Here is a 17,430-nt window from a genome sequence, read left to right on the forward strand (position 1 = left end):
CTTCCCTGCTGTTTTTTTCCATTACTTAATGTTCCAGGCTGTCTCTGAGAGACACGGTGAAATCCAGAGTGTTCATTTGTTCCATTTGCACACTCTCCGAGTTACATTTATGCAGAGGATTTTGCACTGCTTCCATGAGTGGAGCTGTATACAGTACATGTATGTGCCATGCACCTTAATTCTCATATTCCTTTCCTTCATTACTTACAGGTAAGGGTAAAAGAGAGATAAACAAATAAATAAAGGGCTTAAAAAGAAAGAAAACTGAAATTTAAAGTCATAATTTCTTTTTTAAATCTTGAGTTTGTGTCTGGTTGTGTCTTAGCTAGCTTTCAGAACTCAGCAGTGTTCTGAGTTCTTTTGACATTCTTCGGTTTGGTACAGTAAGCCATATTGAAGCCGAAAACAGTTTGTAATCAAAACAGGGAGACATAATTAATGTCTCCCTGTCATATATGATATGGCACATGCACATACGCATGCGTGTGCCCATTATGCTGGTGTGTTAGCCTACAAACATCCTGCAGGGTCTCTGTCTCAGTATTCTTCTTATGCAGTGTAAGTGACAATTTCTGCCCATTTAAGCATTTTGTTTCCTCACCCAACTGTGAAATTAGCAGATTTCGGCCTAAAGTGGAAGTGTGTGTGTGTGTGTGTGTGTGTGTGTGTGTGTGTGTGTGTGTGTGTGTGTGTGTGTGTGTGTGTGTGTGTGTGTGTGTGTGTGTGTGTGTGTGTGTGTGTGTGTGTGTGTGTGTGTGTGTGTGTGTGTGTGTGTGTGTATGTGCGTGTGGGCGCGTGCGCGTGCGTGCGTGTGTGTTGTGGGTGAATGCCAAAATTGTTGCAGCAAGTTGAGCTCAAGCTCATTTTCAGTATTTAGAGCTTTATTCTGTATGTACAAACACAATATGCACATGTGCATGTAAACACAACACATACACGTTCTCTCTTATTCATGTGTGTACACACACACACACACACACACACACACACACACACACACACACACCTATCATACAGCATCTTACATTATTATTACAAGCAGGTGTCTACGGCTACTTGCCAAGCATTGAGAAATTTTAATTAACTATTATGATTTCTGCATATTAGTATAGCATATTCTTTCCTGTCAATCATGGGATTGCTTGGATCAACTTCAGCCCTCCCACGCACAAAACAATTAAAAACTGTTGTTCGCTGTCCCTTAAAATGGCAAGATTTACAGACGAAGATGTGAGCACACCTATTTGATACCCGTTACTCAGGCACCCTTACAATCTCTTTATTACCTCATTATTAACTGCCTGTCATTGTTCACACCATCCACACTATTAAATCATCTTTCTGAATGACCCCCACCCTCTCTCTCTCTCTCTTTCTCTCTCTCCTCATGCCTCCCACCCCCCATATATTAGCGCGCGGACGTGGGCCTATCAGCGCTGACCATCACCCCGGAGCGGGAGAGCGCGGTGGACTTCACCACGCGCTACATGGACTACTCGGTGGGAGTGCTGCTGCGCAAGGCGGAGCGCACGGTGGACATGTTCGCCTGCCTGGCGCCCTTCGACCTGTCGCTGTGGGCGTGCATCGCCGGCACGGTGCTGTTGGTGGGCATCCTGGTGTACCTGCTGAACTGGCTGAACCCGCCACGGCTGCCCATGGGCTCGGTGTCCTCCACCACCCTGTACAACTCCATGTGGTTTGTGTACGGCTCCTTCGTCCAACAAGGTGAGTGGAGTGTGGACGGGTGAGAGCACAGTTGAGTGAGTGTGGGTGTGTGTGGGAAGCGAGCCTGGGCAGCGTGGGCTAAAGCAGCGGTTTTCAAATGTGTTTGGGCTTCAGTGGCAGGCACGTGCACACATAGACATCAAAGGGGGGCTCAAGCCTCTGTGCCCTGACCAGACCATGAATGCAGTTTTTACTATGGTGAAAGAAATGCAAAAATACCCTCTTTCCATGCCATATTTTAGGCAGCATTCGAGAGAATTGTCTTGTCCAGTCTCTCCCGAACTTGAATGCAGCACCTTATGTTGAAAGAATAGCCCTCTCTGTGTAGAAATCCATGCTGTACACCACATCTCCAGTATTGACTTGATTATGCTTAGTTCACTGTGGTATCAAGCACCGAAAATAGCCGACCTCGCGACGCGTTGTGAGCTTGGAGGTCTGCTATTTTCAATATTTTCTCCCCAAAAGCTCTTTTAGAAATTTCAGTCCCTGGCTCTCTAACATTCTCTGCACATACCTGGAGTGGAGTGTGGGCGGGTGAGAGCACGGTTGAGTGAGTGTGTGTGCGTGTGGGAAGCGAGCCTGGGCAGCATGGGCTAAAGCAGTGGTTCTAAAACGCGTTGGCCCCTTTTCCTGATTTCTGAATCCAAATGCCCTCTTTGTAACTTTTTATTGTGAAAACGGCAAGAGAAACCCATAGTTATACCGCATGATGCTATGAATGTATGATAATCCATATTGAGGAGTGAAAGGGGGGAAGGTATGTAAATTGTAAATGTCTAGGCTTTGAGTTATGGATGGACAGGTGAATGCCATAAATGTTAAGCCTTTTAAGTCTAAGAGGGAAAACTGTGCGCTCTGCAGCCCAATGTTCTTCCGTATTTCAACAGCAACTCTCTTCAGCTTTGCCAATGAGAAAAGTCTCAAACGCGTGTATTGACCTTTTGTGTTTGAGCGCAATAGGCAAATTAGGGGGGGAAAGCGACGAGAGTCATTCTGTTCCAAATGGGAGAGCTGAGAATAATTACCGCACTGGGGCCATCTATCTATCTGAGAAGTTTCAGAATCCATTTTGGCTGTGCTCAGGTGTAGAGATCAGACAATAGACAGGGAAAGGATTTAAAGTTTAATCAGTGCAGGAATAGAACCACTGGGCCACTGTGATAAACGGGGAGGAGAGGCAAATGGAAATCATAGTTGTTGAAGAGGAAGAGGCAGAAGGAGAAAAATAGCAAAAGGAGGAAGATAAATAAGAGTGTCAATCAGCAGAATTGTCTCGTACTAATTATTATTGAACCTTGAATGTCACCACGTGAATTTCACCACGTCTTAATTAATTAGCTCTGCTACCCATGTGTTCTGTTGCTGTTGCAATTCAAAGGTGAGCACAGTGCCAACTGAGCACATCATACTAGTTGTTGCTCATTTACTTTACAAGGATTTAGTGAAGAGGAAATAGAACATGTAAAAGTGTATTGTTTTAAGGGAATCTTGTGCAGTTGTAAAACACTGTATACCTACAGTATTACCTACTGTAGCCCATTTTGAACAATTTAAATGGCTTGTCTTTGCGAGCATCATCGAGAGGTGGAGTCACTCTCCACACCTACAATTTACATAAATTCAGGTCACCTGTAACTCAAATCCCTCCTGGTCTTAAACTGAAAGTGAGTGAGTGAGTGAGTGAGTGAGTGAGTGAGTGAGTGAGTGAGTGAGTGAGTGAGTGGCAAATTGTGACAAAAAAAACCCTGAAAACTATCTAAAGAAAAAAAAGATGTTTGGGGTCCATTCATCCATCTTAAACCTCTTATCCAGAGTCGGATCACGGGGGCAACAGTTCGAGGAGAGAGTTCCAGACTTTCCTTTCACAGGCCACATTAGCCTCTTCATCCTGGGGGATCCTGCAGAGGCATTCATTTCCAAGGCCAGCATGGAAATATAATCCCCCCCCCCGATCTGGTCCTTGGCCTGGTCCGTGGCTTCCTCCCAGGGGGATGTGCCCAAAGGACCTCCCTGCTGTAGGTAGACGCCCAGGAGGCATCTGTACTAGATGTCCAAACCACCTTAAATGGCTCATTGCCATGTGAAGGAGAAGCGGCTCACAGACAGACAGACAGACCCTGCAAGAACTCCACCGACTCGTTAAGAGTGACTCCGCCTCCTCATTAAGTTAGACCTGCCTCCTCATTAAGAACTCTGCGTCTCCGCCGCTTGCTAATTTTTGTGTATGGTGTACAGTATGTGTGTGTGCTGTGCATCTGAATGTGCGTACGTACATGTGCTATGTTTGGCTGTGTTTTTGAGACTGAATGAATGTGTCTCAAGCAGAGGACTCACTCTCTCTCTCTCTCTCTCTCTCTCGCTCTCTCTCTCTCTCATGCACATTTTGATTGCATGTTCAAAGTTTCTTTATTGCGACCGTCAGGTCGCAAGTTACTATGAAAACCTCCACCGGCTGTCCCTCCGTCAGTCCGTCTGTCCGTCACGTCTTTCACACTTTTGGCCCTACTCTTATATCCGGAACCGTTGCCCCTATCGATGCCAAACTTGGCACACACACTCCTTGGATGGCAACTCACAACCTCCAGCCCTGATTTCTCACATGGCCCTCTTCTAGCGCCACCATGAGGCTGATTTTAGATTTTGGCGTAAAATCACGCAAAGCGGTACACATTATCTCTAAAGGCATGTCGTCAACATGGATCTGTCCCATTTCCCATATTCCTGATTAGCTACGATTGCCTTCTAAAGTTTGTGTATGCGACCTGGCGGTCGCTTATCTCCCGATTAGGGAGTCTTACTGGTATGTTAGATCTTGTGTACGAGTACAGAAGAGTAACATTGTGGATGTGTGTCAGGTTTGGTACATTTCTCAAGAGCAAAGTTGCACTTGCCATCATGCTCCAGGACTGAGGCAATAGTTAATTTTTCAAGCTACATTAATTATGCAAATTTATAGGGTATGTTTATGTGTGCAATGTTTTTTAAGTTTGTGTGTGAAATATTTAGGCCCTGAATGAGCGGTTGATGAGCTTTCTAGCCAGTCGGTAAATAATCCTCTGTCTTGCGCTGCAGCTAATGGTGGTAATGATGATGATGATACATGCTAATTGCCGTTTGATATTTGCAATCGTTTCTCTTTTTAGCTGTAATTAACATTTTAGTCATGGCAACATTACAGAGATAGAGAGAAATGCTGTTCTGTGTGTGTGTGTGTGTGTGTGTGTGTGTGTGTGCGTGTGCGTGTGCGTGTGCGTGTGCGTATGCGTGTGCGCGCGCGTGCGTGCGTGCGTGTGTGCGTATGAGCAGTCCTGCATCTGCTGTTAAAAAGATGTGCATTGTTGTGGTTACCGTTGCATGAGAGGAGTACCACAATGTATGTACACAGTGTGTGTACTTCCTGAATGGTGTGGTGGACGTGGGAGGCTAGCGCATTGACATGATCACAGACACCTTAACCAGTGGTTCTCAAGTCAAACCTTTACATTTCAAGGACCCCCATAACACTGAGAGTGTACATTTGTGCCAGTTCTGAACCTTTTTTAGAGAGATGTTATGCTTACAGGCCTGTTAAAAGCGTACCCCCTTTTCCCCCCATTTCTAAGTAACATTGTTTAGACATTAAAAAATGCCTTTGAACCTGGGTGGAGGACAGAATATATCAAATGTATAAGATACAGAATTATAAAGAGTAAGGAGTTAGGAGTTGTGGTACTGGCTGTAACCTTCAACAGCCTGCATGTCTTTCAACTTTCATTTAATGGGAAACAAAGTAAATGGCCTGCCCACACGGCTTTAAAGGCTTTAAATGTTTCCCACAGAGTGCCCCTTGTAATTCTAGGGGTATCATTAATCTGAAAAAAAGAAAGAAAGATATGTTCCGACAAAAAGCGCCTGGATTTATTCTCAGCCAATAGAGGTCAGGAGAGTCTCTATTGTCTAAAAGGAGTACTGTGGTAGCGAAAGTATTCGTTTACTTCTACTCCACAGTCTCCACTACATCTTGGATCCAAATATTGTACTTTTACTCCAACACATTTTTCACCCAGTGCCAATTGCCTGAGCTGTAATCCTGCGGGCACTGCTCTCCCTCTGCCAACCTGGGGAGGGACCCAAACTGAGCTCGTGCTTCCTTCAGTGCATGAGGAGTGATCCGGCCACTTCTCATCACCTGACAGGGGTGAGCTTCCCCGATTGGACGTAGCGTGTGGAAGGAACACGTTATACCCTCCATCAGGCGCCCTTGCTGGCCAGGGGGAGGAATTTGAATTCCGGACTTTACTTGTTACAAGTACAAGTATTTCTACATTGCAGTATTGATACTTTTACTTAAGTATAAAATGTGAGTACTTTTCCACCAATGATATAATGGGCGTAACGTGAGATCACGATACTGTGGCACATGCTAGAAACATGATGGGTAATAACCTACAGTAGGGAGCCATAGTTACTCCTACAAACTCCATCCAAAACCCGCTGCAAAAAGGTTTCATTTAAATCTTCAATAGTTTGGATATCCATCTTCCAAAAAATAGCTGTACAGGGTCTCCTTCCTCGACACCCTCTGGTACATCACATTGCCTTGGCATCCAGTCGCTCTGTCATGACCAGCAATTGTTTCTCGAGCTCCAGCACACGGCCGTCGCTGGAGGTGGTCGCAGTCTAGACCGCATCAACACACTGCTCAAGCCTCTCAAGTTGTTGTTCAGCTTTTTGTAGCCCAGGTATAAGAGATTCACAGGCACTGAGGCATGCATGCATGCAGGTGCACACACACACACACACACACACACACACACACACACACACACACACACACACACACACACACATGTCCCTTATTCCCTACCTCCTTCCCGTTCCTATCTGTTACATTCCTCAAACTCCATTCCTCCCTCTCTCCCTTTTTTGTCCTTCCTTCTTCCCTCCTCATACTTTCATTCCCTCCCATGCCTTCAAACACTCTTCCTATATCTCCTTCCTTGTAGTGTGTGTGCGTGTGTGTGTGTGTGCGTGCGCGTGTGCGCGTGTGCGCGCGTGCGTGCGTGCGTGCGTGCGTGCGTGCGTGCGTGCGTGCGTGCGTGCCCAATGCTACCAAGGTTACAGAGGGAAACGCTGTCTACTCTCCATAAACTAATGTAATTTGTTTCTGATAGAAAATGTGAGTGGTGGACTGGAGATAACCATAGAAAGAAAAAGAGAAAAAGGAGTGTTCATTCAAAAATATGCCTTTTAGTTGTTGGGCAATGTTTCTTGAAAGAATTTGGGCTTCTGTGGGACTTTGTGGCCTTCTGGCAGTTTGCATGAACTTTGATGCTGATCCCACACATACACACACAGGGGCGAAAATATAATTGCTGAAAATATAATTAAGCACCAATGCAGAGAAGAAGAAAAATTACCTTCCCACAAGTCCACAATTCCAAGTAATTTATTTATTGAGGTAATTCATATTGATGATCCAGTAATACATACTGTATCTGTGAGTGGCAATAGTAGACCTATGTGTAGGATTGGCATTTTGCAGGTGTAGCAGGCCTTTTCAATCACATAAATAAAAAACCCAATTTCACAATTGACACCGTGTTGAATGGCGGCCAGTCCATTGAGGTCAATGGATTAACGTGCGTTAATGGACGAGTCGCAGTGCCGAGCGCTGCGAAGTCCGCTTCAGCCAACTCAGCGCCCTTCGAGTTAGCGTCCCAATAGGGACAGAATGGTAACTCATATCCCCCCAGTGCCAGTCAAACGTTTGACATGTTGGGACGTCCGTTCCAATAAGTCACCCCTTTGCAGTCTTGTTAGTGAGAATACGTTGATACTGCATCAAGTGAACCTACGGTACAAGGACCAGGAATTACCAGTGCTTGCTGTGCTGCAATATGCTGCATACTGATACATTTTCATGTTATCCTATACTCACCACCTCTCATGGGACATCAAAGAAAGACTTCTTGGCCTCGTCGCCCGATCTTTGCACTTTCTTTCTAAGATGTTTGTATAAGATTTGTTAGAATCTTTTAGTGCAGACACACATCAAAGGGCTGATGAGAGGTTCTCATTCTCTCTTTAGAAATACAGTTTAAACGCAGCAGGAGGCTCTCCAAAGATAAGAGCACTTCAGACCGAGGCACAGTTTACCACAAATAGAGCATTAGAGAAAACAATTGGGAAAATGATGAAAGAAAAAATACTGTTCCCACATACAAACATCTTGTTTCAAGCCATAACCAAACATCATTATTCCAGGCTGCAAGGACTACTAGAGAAATTGTAAACAAGTGGAGTAACCAAACAAGATGAAAGACATCCCGTAGATAGATGGTTCCAAACCTTAAATCTTTCCAACTCCTGTACCTTACCTTACCTTTTTTAAACTTATAGTACCAGTTTATTTTTATTTTATTTTTTCATCCCGTGCAAATCATCTCCTTTTCAGCAGAAAGAGAAGCGCAGGCTGCCAGGGCTAACAAATGGACTGTGGACTGCGCTGTAATTGAATTGTGCAAACATGCAAAGAGACAGAGCAGTCAAAGGAACCTGCATCTCTGCTGAAGAATAACCAGCATGGGAGGGCAAGGGGAAAAAATGCTTTTATGCTAGTGGGACTATTACAGTTAGAGTGTATGTGTGTGTGTGTGTGTGTGTGTGTGTGTGTGTGTGTGTGTGTGTGTGTGTGTGTGTGTGTGTGTGTGTGTGTGCGTGTGCGCGCGTGCGTGCGTGCGTGCGTACGTAGTCAGCACCACGCCTCTCACTGCTGACTCAATTAAAACTATTTTTTTTTTTGTGGGATGATGATCAATGTACAGTGAGACATGTACTCCCACCCACACACAAATACATTCACACACGTGCGCACGGCCGCACGCACACGCACACACCCGCAAGCACGCACACTCAGGCGCACGCACACTCTTACTGTACACACTTGCACATAGAGTAGGGCCATAGGCCATGATCAACACTTTCATCTTTCCATCTGGTCCTCCACAGTCTCCCTCTCTCCCTCCCCCCCTCTCTTTTATCCCTCACCCACTGCCTCTACCCTCTTTTCACTATCCCCTGGTGCGCATGTGTGCGTGCATGCGTGGCAATCATGTTGGAGGAGGCAGACACACCTAACTTTTTTATCTCCTTCACTCCACTACTCTCCTCCTTTCATCCTTCCATATAGGGAACATTTTCACATTTAATCGGCTCTGAGCAGAATCAATATTTTAACGTTTCTGTGCTTGTGTTACGGCCCCAACACTATGTTCATAAAGCAGTTGCGACAAAATAAAATACCCTTCATGTTTATGTAAATACCCTTTATTTATGTAAATGTAAATTATTTTATACTGTTATATTAATGAAATGTATGTCAACATTTTGCGAAATTGAACAGGATAACAGATACTGTAAAATGATTCAGCCATAGAAGTGCTGGGAAAACCCTCCCATTTCATTAGACATCATCTGACAGTTATCGATTTCTCTAATGTTTGGACTCACACGGGGGAGCTCGCCAAAGTATGATCAAAATCAATACAAAAAAACAACACACAAATCCAGTAATCCTACTATTTGATAGAGTTGTGACTGGAACATGTACAGTGAAGTGGTATATGGTGCATAGCTGAGCACATCAGTCAGTCAGAGAAATCCCTTCTGCCCAGGTGATACGTTTCGGCTTATAAAATTGCAGGCATGACAGACTAACCCTCCATTGCTCCCTTTTTTGATAACAATGATCATCTCAGTGGGGAAAGAAGAAACTTCAGGCATTAGAATGCACATTCCACACTCCCACTGACAGGGTGTGCAGTTGATGCTCATGGCAAGCTTGTGTAAGTCTGGGTTGTACCCAGCCACGGTATACGATGCATTGCGGTGTTGTTGTTGTTAGCCCAAGAATAGGGATGGTATAGGGTTCAAAGATACTATACTGCTGTGCTTTAGACAGGCCTCACTGGATTACGTGTCCAAGAGAGACACAGTTGGAGACACGAGGACGGTGCACTGTGGTCGTGCAGTGGCGTCAGTTCAGAAAAAGCTAAGGTATGGCAACATGACTGGTGTCGTGCAAGACACCAGTCATGTTGCCATACCTTAGCAACAGGCATGATACATTTATTTTGAGAAGTACGTTTTATTTTTTTCCCCCGTTCCGACGGTTTCTTGGGCTGGATATGGCAGCCTGGAATGGTTGTTCAAGTGCAGCTAAACTTGGCATGTTAACACATCGACTGCCCACCAGGAGGCGCCAGTCATCCCCTCTGAGTGCCCCCATAGCACTTCCATAGAAGAATACGAGGCCCTGTTGCGTCAATGCATGCGTGATGACGTCACTTGGTCACATGAGCGCAGACAGGATGTTATTGTGTAACTTACTGTATGGGCTAGTGTTGATCATAGCTGTTCACTGCCGATCAAAATTTGGACATTTTGCCGCACGCGGCCACAGTTTTAGCCATAAAACAAACATCGGAGATAAAGGGCTTTAAAGATGGGGAAATGCATTGGAGTATACGGAGAAAAACGGCCGCGCGATGCTCTCAGCGTCGACTCGAAGCGACTAGCGGCTAATGGGCTACATCCAGGCGTAGCCCCGACCTACCGGTGAGATATAAAGTTATACTGTAATTACAGTAAACGCGTCCAACGCGTCGTGGGCCTCCAGCGACATCAAATAAATTGTCGCGTAGACACCTCGTGGGCACCCGCTGTGTTAATAAACGTGCCACAATTAACACTAATGCATTGCACCTCTGCAGCTGACCTGCGGAACCTGGGAATATACCATCTTGTCAAGATGGGGAGAATAAAAGTGTGGAGAATATAATTATAATACCTTGTTAAAGTGACCATTTTGTTAAATTTTGCATTTGTAGTATTTTACTGTAATTTAACAACATAATAACCAGCACAGATGGACAAAGAGACATTCATGTATTTATATTTTAACTTTTATTTCCCCCCCTTGACCCCGGGTATGGCAGCTGCATACCCCTGCCATACCCAATTGACGCCCCTGTGGTGGTGGTCTCTCAGGTCCTCAATTTCATCATCATTCTGGGGTGACAGGAAGGCTGTGCGCTCGCTGCGCTGGATGCTATGCTAGACAGACTTTGAATGGCCAACCATGCACAGGACACATGTATTTTCTGCCATGTCGGTTTGATGCTCTGTCAGAAATCTGAATCTGGGCTCAAGAAATCAGGCAGCTAGCTACGAATGCTTTCTTAATGGTGTACTTTGGCATCCGTTTAGGCACTGAGCTAATTGCTTTCGCAAAGATGCTGCCAAATGTGTCTGTGTCTGTCAGTTTTATCCTGGTGTTTTGGGGGTTTGTCAAATTGTTTTCGCGATGGGTGTTCCCGTGGTAGCCAATATGGACACCTGCCTACGCCTCTCACGGGTGTGATGTCTCCAATTTGGCACAATAAAATGTTACCATATGTTTGCCATTGATAGAATATGACCTTCTCACATTGATTCAAAAAGAAAAAGTGAACTGACCTATTGAGGAATTTGTTTGGTGAAAGGTCACGAGAAATGTTTTTTTTTTCTTCTTCTTCTTTTTTGTCATGGTCACGTTTCATTCTTTTTCCTAACACATTCTAACCCATCTAAGTGGTGGTGCCATAGTTTTGTACTTTTTCTGTTTTGTATGTGTCTATGAAGTTAACATTATTCTAATTGGCCACCTGGTGGGGTTATAATGTGCAGATTTGTCTTCCCCGTGTATTTCTGTTTACTTCCTGAAAGCTGAAAGCCTCTTAGTCAAAAGGCCCGGTCGAAAAACACAGATTAAATGACATCATATAATCATCACCTCCCCTTTTACCATTCACCCAACACTGTGGGTGTGGCTAACTTCAGCTGGTTCACCACCCACCTGACAACCAGGCATACCTAATGAACTTGTGGGTGGGGCCACATAAAAATCTAATTTTAACACTTTCTGTACACTCTTTTTTTGAAAAAATCTTCCTCCTACAGTTTACAGTTTACAGTTTAGGCATTTAGCAGATGCTTTTAATCCAAAGCGACTTACAATAAGCAGATACAACATCACAATAATAAACAAGATAATAGGTCAGTACATTAACAGCAATATAACAATGTAAATGGATATCTATCTAGAGAAAACTGATTTTACTGTAGTGCTAAGGGTTTAGACTAGTATAATCATAATACCTGATCGTCATGTTTTAGGGGAGAAAAAAATCATGGCACTGTATCTTTAACCCATGTTAATGTATGTTTCTAATTGGGGGTTAGCCACAAGCCGCTCCCCTTTGTATCCCACACATGCATGCATGGCACGCACACACTCAAACCCAATTTGATCCATCCTCCACTCTCCGACTGAAGGCAATATTGTTGAGTCTGTACCTACATTATAAAGCATGAAAGGTGCTACTGTACTGGCTGTTCTACTGTATCAGCTGAACCTATCATATCTCTCTGACTGACCGGCATTCTCTCCATAGCTCCTTTCTTGACATTCTTAGACGTGCAGCTGTGAAAGCTGGATGATTCTAAACCCTGTTGAACGTTATCGCTCTCTCTATCTTTGAGTATCTTAATCCCTCTCCCTCACTCCTTCCTTCTTTGCGTCCCCTATGCCACTCTCATTCCACTCCTCCTGGCAGTGTCATAAGTGTTGTAATTGTGTCTGTCGCATGGGGTGCTAGCGAGGCAGAAATACAGGGAAGGGCCCTAATGCTGCCACTGCCAGTGATGTAATCTCAGTATAAGCAAATGTCCCATCATATTTGCTCTTGACAATGTCACATTACATTACATACTCGTGTTCAATTCCCATTAGTCTACTCCTTCAATTAAGAGGCTTCCTTGATTTAGAAATGTAAATTGGTCATGACTTCTACAGTATGTTCTCAATATACATTATGGTAAAGTAGGCTACTCATCGCATCTTTCCACTGGAACTACACCTGTTTCATAGCGCTTACTGTAGTGGTTTGAATGGTATTACTGTAGCCGATCCTACATATTATTAACTCTACTGTTATTGTTCTAATACCTGTGTCGTCAGGCAAATGATTCCTCCCCACACACATTTCAGTGTGGTGTCACTGCTGCTGTATCCTACCGGCTCATCTGCCAGTGAGGAGCCCCCCCTGGAAGGACGCAGAGCCTTCATCCTACTCCTTCCGCCCAACACTCCCTGCTGACAGGTGCCGCCTCAGTCCGCTGGTATATACGTGGATTTAAAATATCACCCTCGGGGTCACAGTGGTGCAGTCGGTAGCGCTGGGTTCGATTTCTGCCGGGGACGCTGTGGGCGTGTTCTCTCCTCCGCGTCATCAGTGCCCCTACCCTAGGTGGGGTTGGCGAAAGAGCCTTTCTGTGTGGAGTTTGCATGTTCTCCCTGTGTCCCCTAGGGTAGGTACCCTGGGGACTGCCCATAAGTCCGAAATCGCATTAGTCCTACATCTCATTAATCCGAATTTAGTTAGGGTTAGGTTTAGGCATCGTTTTACTGAGGTTAGGTTTAGGTTTAGGCATAGTATTTTTCACCAGGTTAACATCACCAGATTCTGACTAATGGGATGTAGGAACAATGAGGTTTTGGACCAAAAAACATGCTGTAATCCTGGTCTCTATACTGCGTCCCCCTGATGGAGGGGAAAGGAACTGTTTGGAATAATGTGTTCCTTCCACTTGCAACGTCCTACCAGGGAAACTCCCACCTGTCAGGTGATACAAAGTGGCTTGCTCACTCCTCATGCATTGAAGGAACCATGAGCTCAGTTCGGGGCTCTCCCCAGGTTGGCAGAGGGAGAGCAGTGCCCAGGATTACAGCTTAGGCAATTGGCACTGGGTGAAAAAATGTTTACAAAATCGCGGGGGAAAAAAACATTAGATGAAATATCACCCTCCCTGCCCAGCTCCCCTCCCTGAACACGGGCCACTTGGGTTCGTGTAGAGGCTCGACAAAGCTGGATTCCTCTCCCCAGACTCTGCGGTGGTGGGCAGCTGCTTTGCCACTGCAACACCCGGGTGCCCACATGTGGTACATTTTGATCCTGTTGGTTATGTCACTGGTATGTAACCGTCTCCCACTGTTTTACTACAGTAAATGTCATTCACACTCGGCTGGAAACCACAGGGAAGGGAGATGGAGAGAGAGACACACACAGAGAGCGTCAGAGAGAGAGAGAGGAGCGCACAGATGGAGTGAAGTCAAATGCTCAGTGGATTGCACAAGGCACTTCCGCCATGCCGTGATATTTTGAGCATGTCCTCAGATGACGGAAAGCAATTTCTAGGGGCACTCGAGTTTCATGCTTGCTTTAACATTAATCGTGCGACCAGTTTACGGTATATATGGTAGTGGCACGAGTCACCATGCTGTAGATACATTGTTTATTTCTGCACATACTGGACTTCATCTATTGTACTTTTTGTTGTTTTACATTTCATTTCATGTCACTGCTGTCGTATCCTACTAACTGAGCTGCCAGTAAGGAGCCCCCACCAGGAGAACGTAGAGTAGAGCCTTCGTCCTACTCCTCCCACCTACACTCAATAGACCATATTCACACCGTGGCCATCTTGGATCACATGACTTCCTGGAGTAGCAGCCTGCATTACAAACCATTGTGAACAATGGAGCGATGGTCCCAAAATATGAGTTCTATTCAACCAATTTCTTTTTACCAAATTGACAAATGGGCAGATGACAACATCAACATCCCCAAAAGGATTAAATAGAAGGTCTTGCCTTGGTCTCGGACACAGTCGAGAAAGGAAGGGAGCTTCTATTGGCAGTAGAAAAGGAGTGCAAGAAGATCGGCCTCAGGCTCAATGCCAAGAAAACGAAGGTAATGACTGTGAACACGGAGGACAAAACCATTTCCACTGCAGACGGGACTGTGCTCGAGCGTGTGGAGGACTTCAAGTACCTCGGGGCCTGGACTGCCTCAACTGAACAGGATCTGAAGGTCAGGAGAGCACTTGCCTGGAGGGCCTTGCACGGGATGAGGAGAGTGTGGAAATCAGAACTTGGAGAGGACCTTAAGAGGCGGCTGTTCATAGCTACTGTGGAGTCTGTGCTGCTGTATGGGGCTGAGACATGGACCCTCACAGCACAACAGGAAAAAGCCCTGGATGGAGTCTACACAAGAATGCTACGAATGGCACTAGGTGTCACATGGACGGACCGCATCAGAAATGTGGACCTCTATGGAGACCTACCACGGGTCACGGACAAGGTCAGAGGAAGAAGGATGAGGCTGGCAGGACACTGTGTCAGGCACCCAGAGCTGGAGGCTAATAAACTGACCCTATGGGAGCCAATCCAGGGCAAAGCCAGGAGGGGAAAAAGGCGAACCACCTATGTAGACGTGCTGCGGCGCGACAGCTCTGCTCACAACACTGCAGAGCTCAAGAACCTGATGTTGGATAGGAGACTGTGGACGGCAGCGATCCAGGAATCCCGAGTTGGTGTTGGCTAGACCTCACTCTCGAAGAATGATGAAATAGAAGGGTATATCCACAATATTCATGGTAGTTAGGTTGCAACCTTACTGTGTACAAAGACTTGTTATCTGTGCAGTGCTTGCTCCACTATCATATTAACTATTTGTTGTTAGATTGTTTCTGATTAATATGCAAAAATCAGGTACAGTATTATTAACTATATGATGGCAGAGCAAGCACTAGTCTGCATACTGTAGCAAGTCTTTGTACAGAGTAACACTGCAACCTAACTACCATGAATATTGTGAATATACCCTTCTATTTAATCCTTTTGGGGATGTTGATGTTGTCATCTGAAAGAGAAATAAAACGCTAGCACACTGAGGGCTCATATGCGAATAAGTGCTTTTATTGCACCAAATACAAGTGACGTTTCGAGCACACTGCTCTTCTTCAGACTCATGTTGTCATCTGCCCATTTGTCAATTTGGTAAAAAGAAATTGGTTGAATAGAACTCATATTTTGGGACCATCGCTCCATTGTTCACAATGGTTTGTAATGCAGGGCCTTGCAGGCTGCTACTCCAGGAAGTCATGTGATCAAAGACGGCCGTGGTGTGAATATGGTCTATGCTGACAGGTTCCACCCCAGCCTGTAGAAATATGTGCAGTGACAAATATCACCCTCCCCCGATTGTGTTTGCATAGACGCCCGACAAATCCAGATGCACCACAGTGGATTTGAACCCACAACCTTCGTATAATAATGTAATTTCTGATGGAGACATGCAAGTTATGCAAATATATGCTTTGTCCCTATTCAGTGCTTTGAAATATATTACTTTTGTGCATTTGCAGCAAAAATGTGTTGAGCACCAAAGTATAAATTAGCCTTAAGGTTGAGGGGCAAAGAGGAAAATATTCTGCCAACACTTGGCGAGGCAGAAATGTCTTTCATCAAACACAGTTCTCTTACAAAATGAGCCAGGGCTGTGAGGGGAACCCTGCTCACTCCATGTTGATGTGACCGCCAGAGAAACTAGACCAGGTCAACCTGGTTGTGCCAGACCCCCTGTCTGTCATCATCATTTATGACATCATGCCTTTTGTAGGTATGTCATCATCATGTCATCATCATATATACCCTTTATATAGAAAACCCGGACCGACATTTGCTTATGTAGGCCTACCCATTTCATGGGTCTGGCAAAAACATGCTGAAATCCCTGTTAGATATGGGCTTAACATTGATGACATCAGGGAACTCAATATATGGGCATAAAAGGGATAGTGTGAAATAACAGTGAAGCCAGAGCGTGATGTCAGAGCAGCAAACCCATTCTGTTAAGAGTAGTTCCCCTGACATCACAATGTCAGAGCATGATGTCAAGAGTGACAAACCCATAGAACCACAGTGTCAGGCGTATTTTAGACAGAGATACTGTACAAACGGACAAGCTGTGACCGTTCACATACTAAACTGCGACCTACGGTCGTGATTAAAAAAAGCCTACCTCCTCTACGCTTGTACACCCAGTTTCTATGAGAATATCTTGGCTCCCAGCTGAGATGTTTCTTGTTACTGACATGCTTATTTCTCCTCCTGCTTTATCGTGTACCTGGTTTGAGACGGCCCAGCCCGTGGTGATTAGCAGCTCAAATCAGTTGGAGAGGAGACACCTGCTGCACTTCGTTATAGCAGCAGCAGGGCCACGCGCTGCACACTGAGAGAACAGATTGAGAAGCTACTGCAAATACAGGTATAGATATACTGTAGTTCTAGGAGGGAGAGAATGAGTGAGACACAGATACCGAGAAAGATTGAGGCAGAGGAAGGACAGAAGCCTAGTAATAAATGGCGACTGGAGAGATGGGGAGGAATATGGAACACAGTCGGGTAGAGAGATAAAACAGTGGGAGAGGACGATGGTGTGCCTCATTAGAGGCTAGTTAATCATTACAGCCTGCCGAGCACGGGCGTCGAAAAGTTTCTATGATTGTATTGCGCCAACTGTTAATTAATACAACTTTCCTTTTAGATATAATATTCCGTGCTCGAATCACTCAGTGTTAACAAACCAGGCAGCATGCTCAACACTACATGTAGCGCGTAGCACACCGTCCACCACAAAATGGTGGACGGTGTGCTACACTGTACTAGTACTGAATCTAGACAAACTCCTCCCAAACAAATAACGTACTTGCTCTGACCATGTCTGGACGTAATGTTGTTCTTTACTTGGTCACTTGTATACTGTTTGTCAATGCAGA

General features: G+C 45.1%; 1 protein-coding gene across 1 annotated transcript in view; it reads left to right on the forward strand.

Annotated features, from left to right (window-relative positions):
• grid2 (glutamate receptor, ionotropic, delta 2) overlaps nt 1-17,430 on the forward strand; it is a gene marked incomplete at both ends in the record, with an annotated part of 824,583 nt that overhangs the window by 650,666 nt on the left and 156,487 nt on the right. Inside the window, one exon of the mRNA XM_080739349.1 lies at nt 1,413-1,725. Coding sequence (XP_080595475.1) covers nt 1,413-1,725 — 313 coding nt within the window. The remainder of the gene's footprint in view (nt 1-1,412; nt 1,726-17,430) is intronic.

Source organism: Nannobrachium achirus, assembly GCF_963921795.1.
Source record: "Nannobrachium achirus genome assembly, chromosome: 12".
In the NCBI taxonomy this organism is placed as follows: domain Eukaryota; kingdom Metazoa; phylum Chordata; class Actinopteri; order Myctophiformes; family Myctophidae; genus Nannobrachium; species Nannobrachium achirus.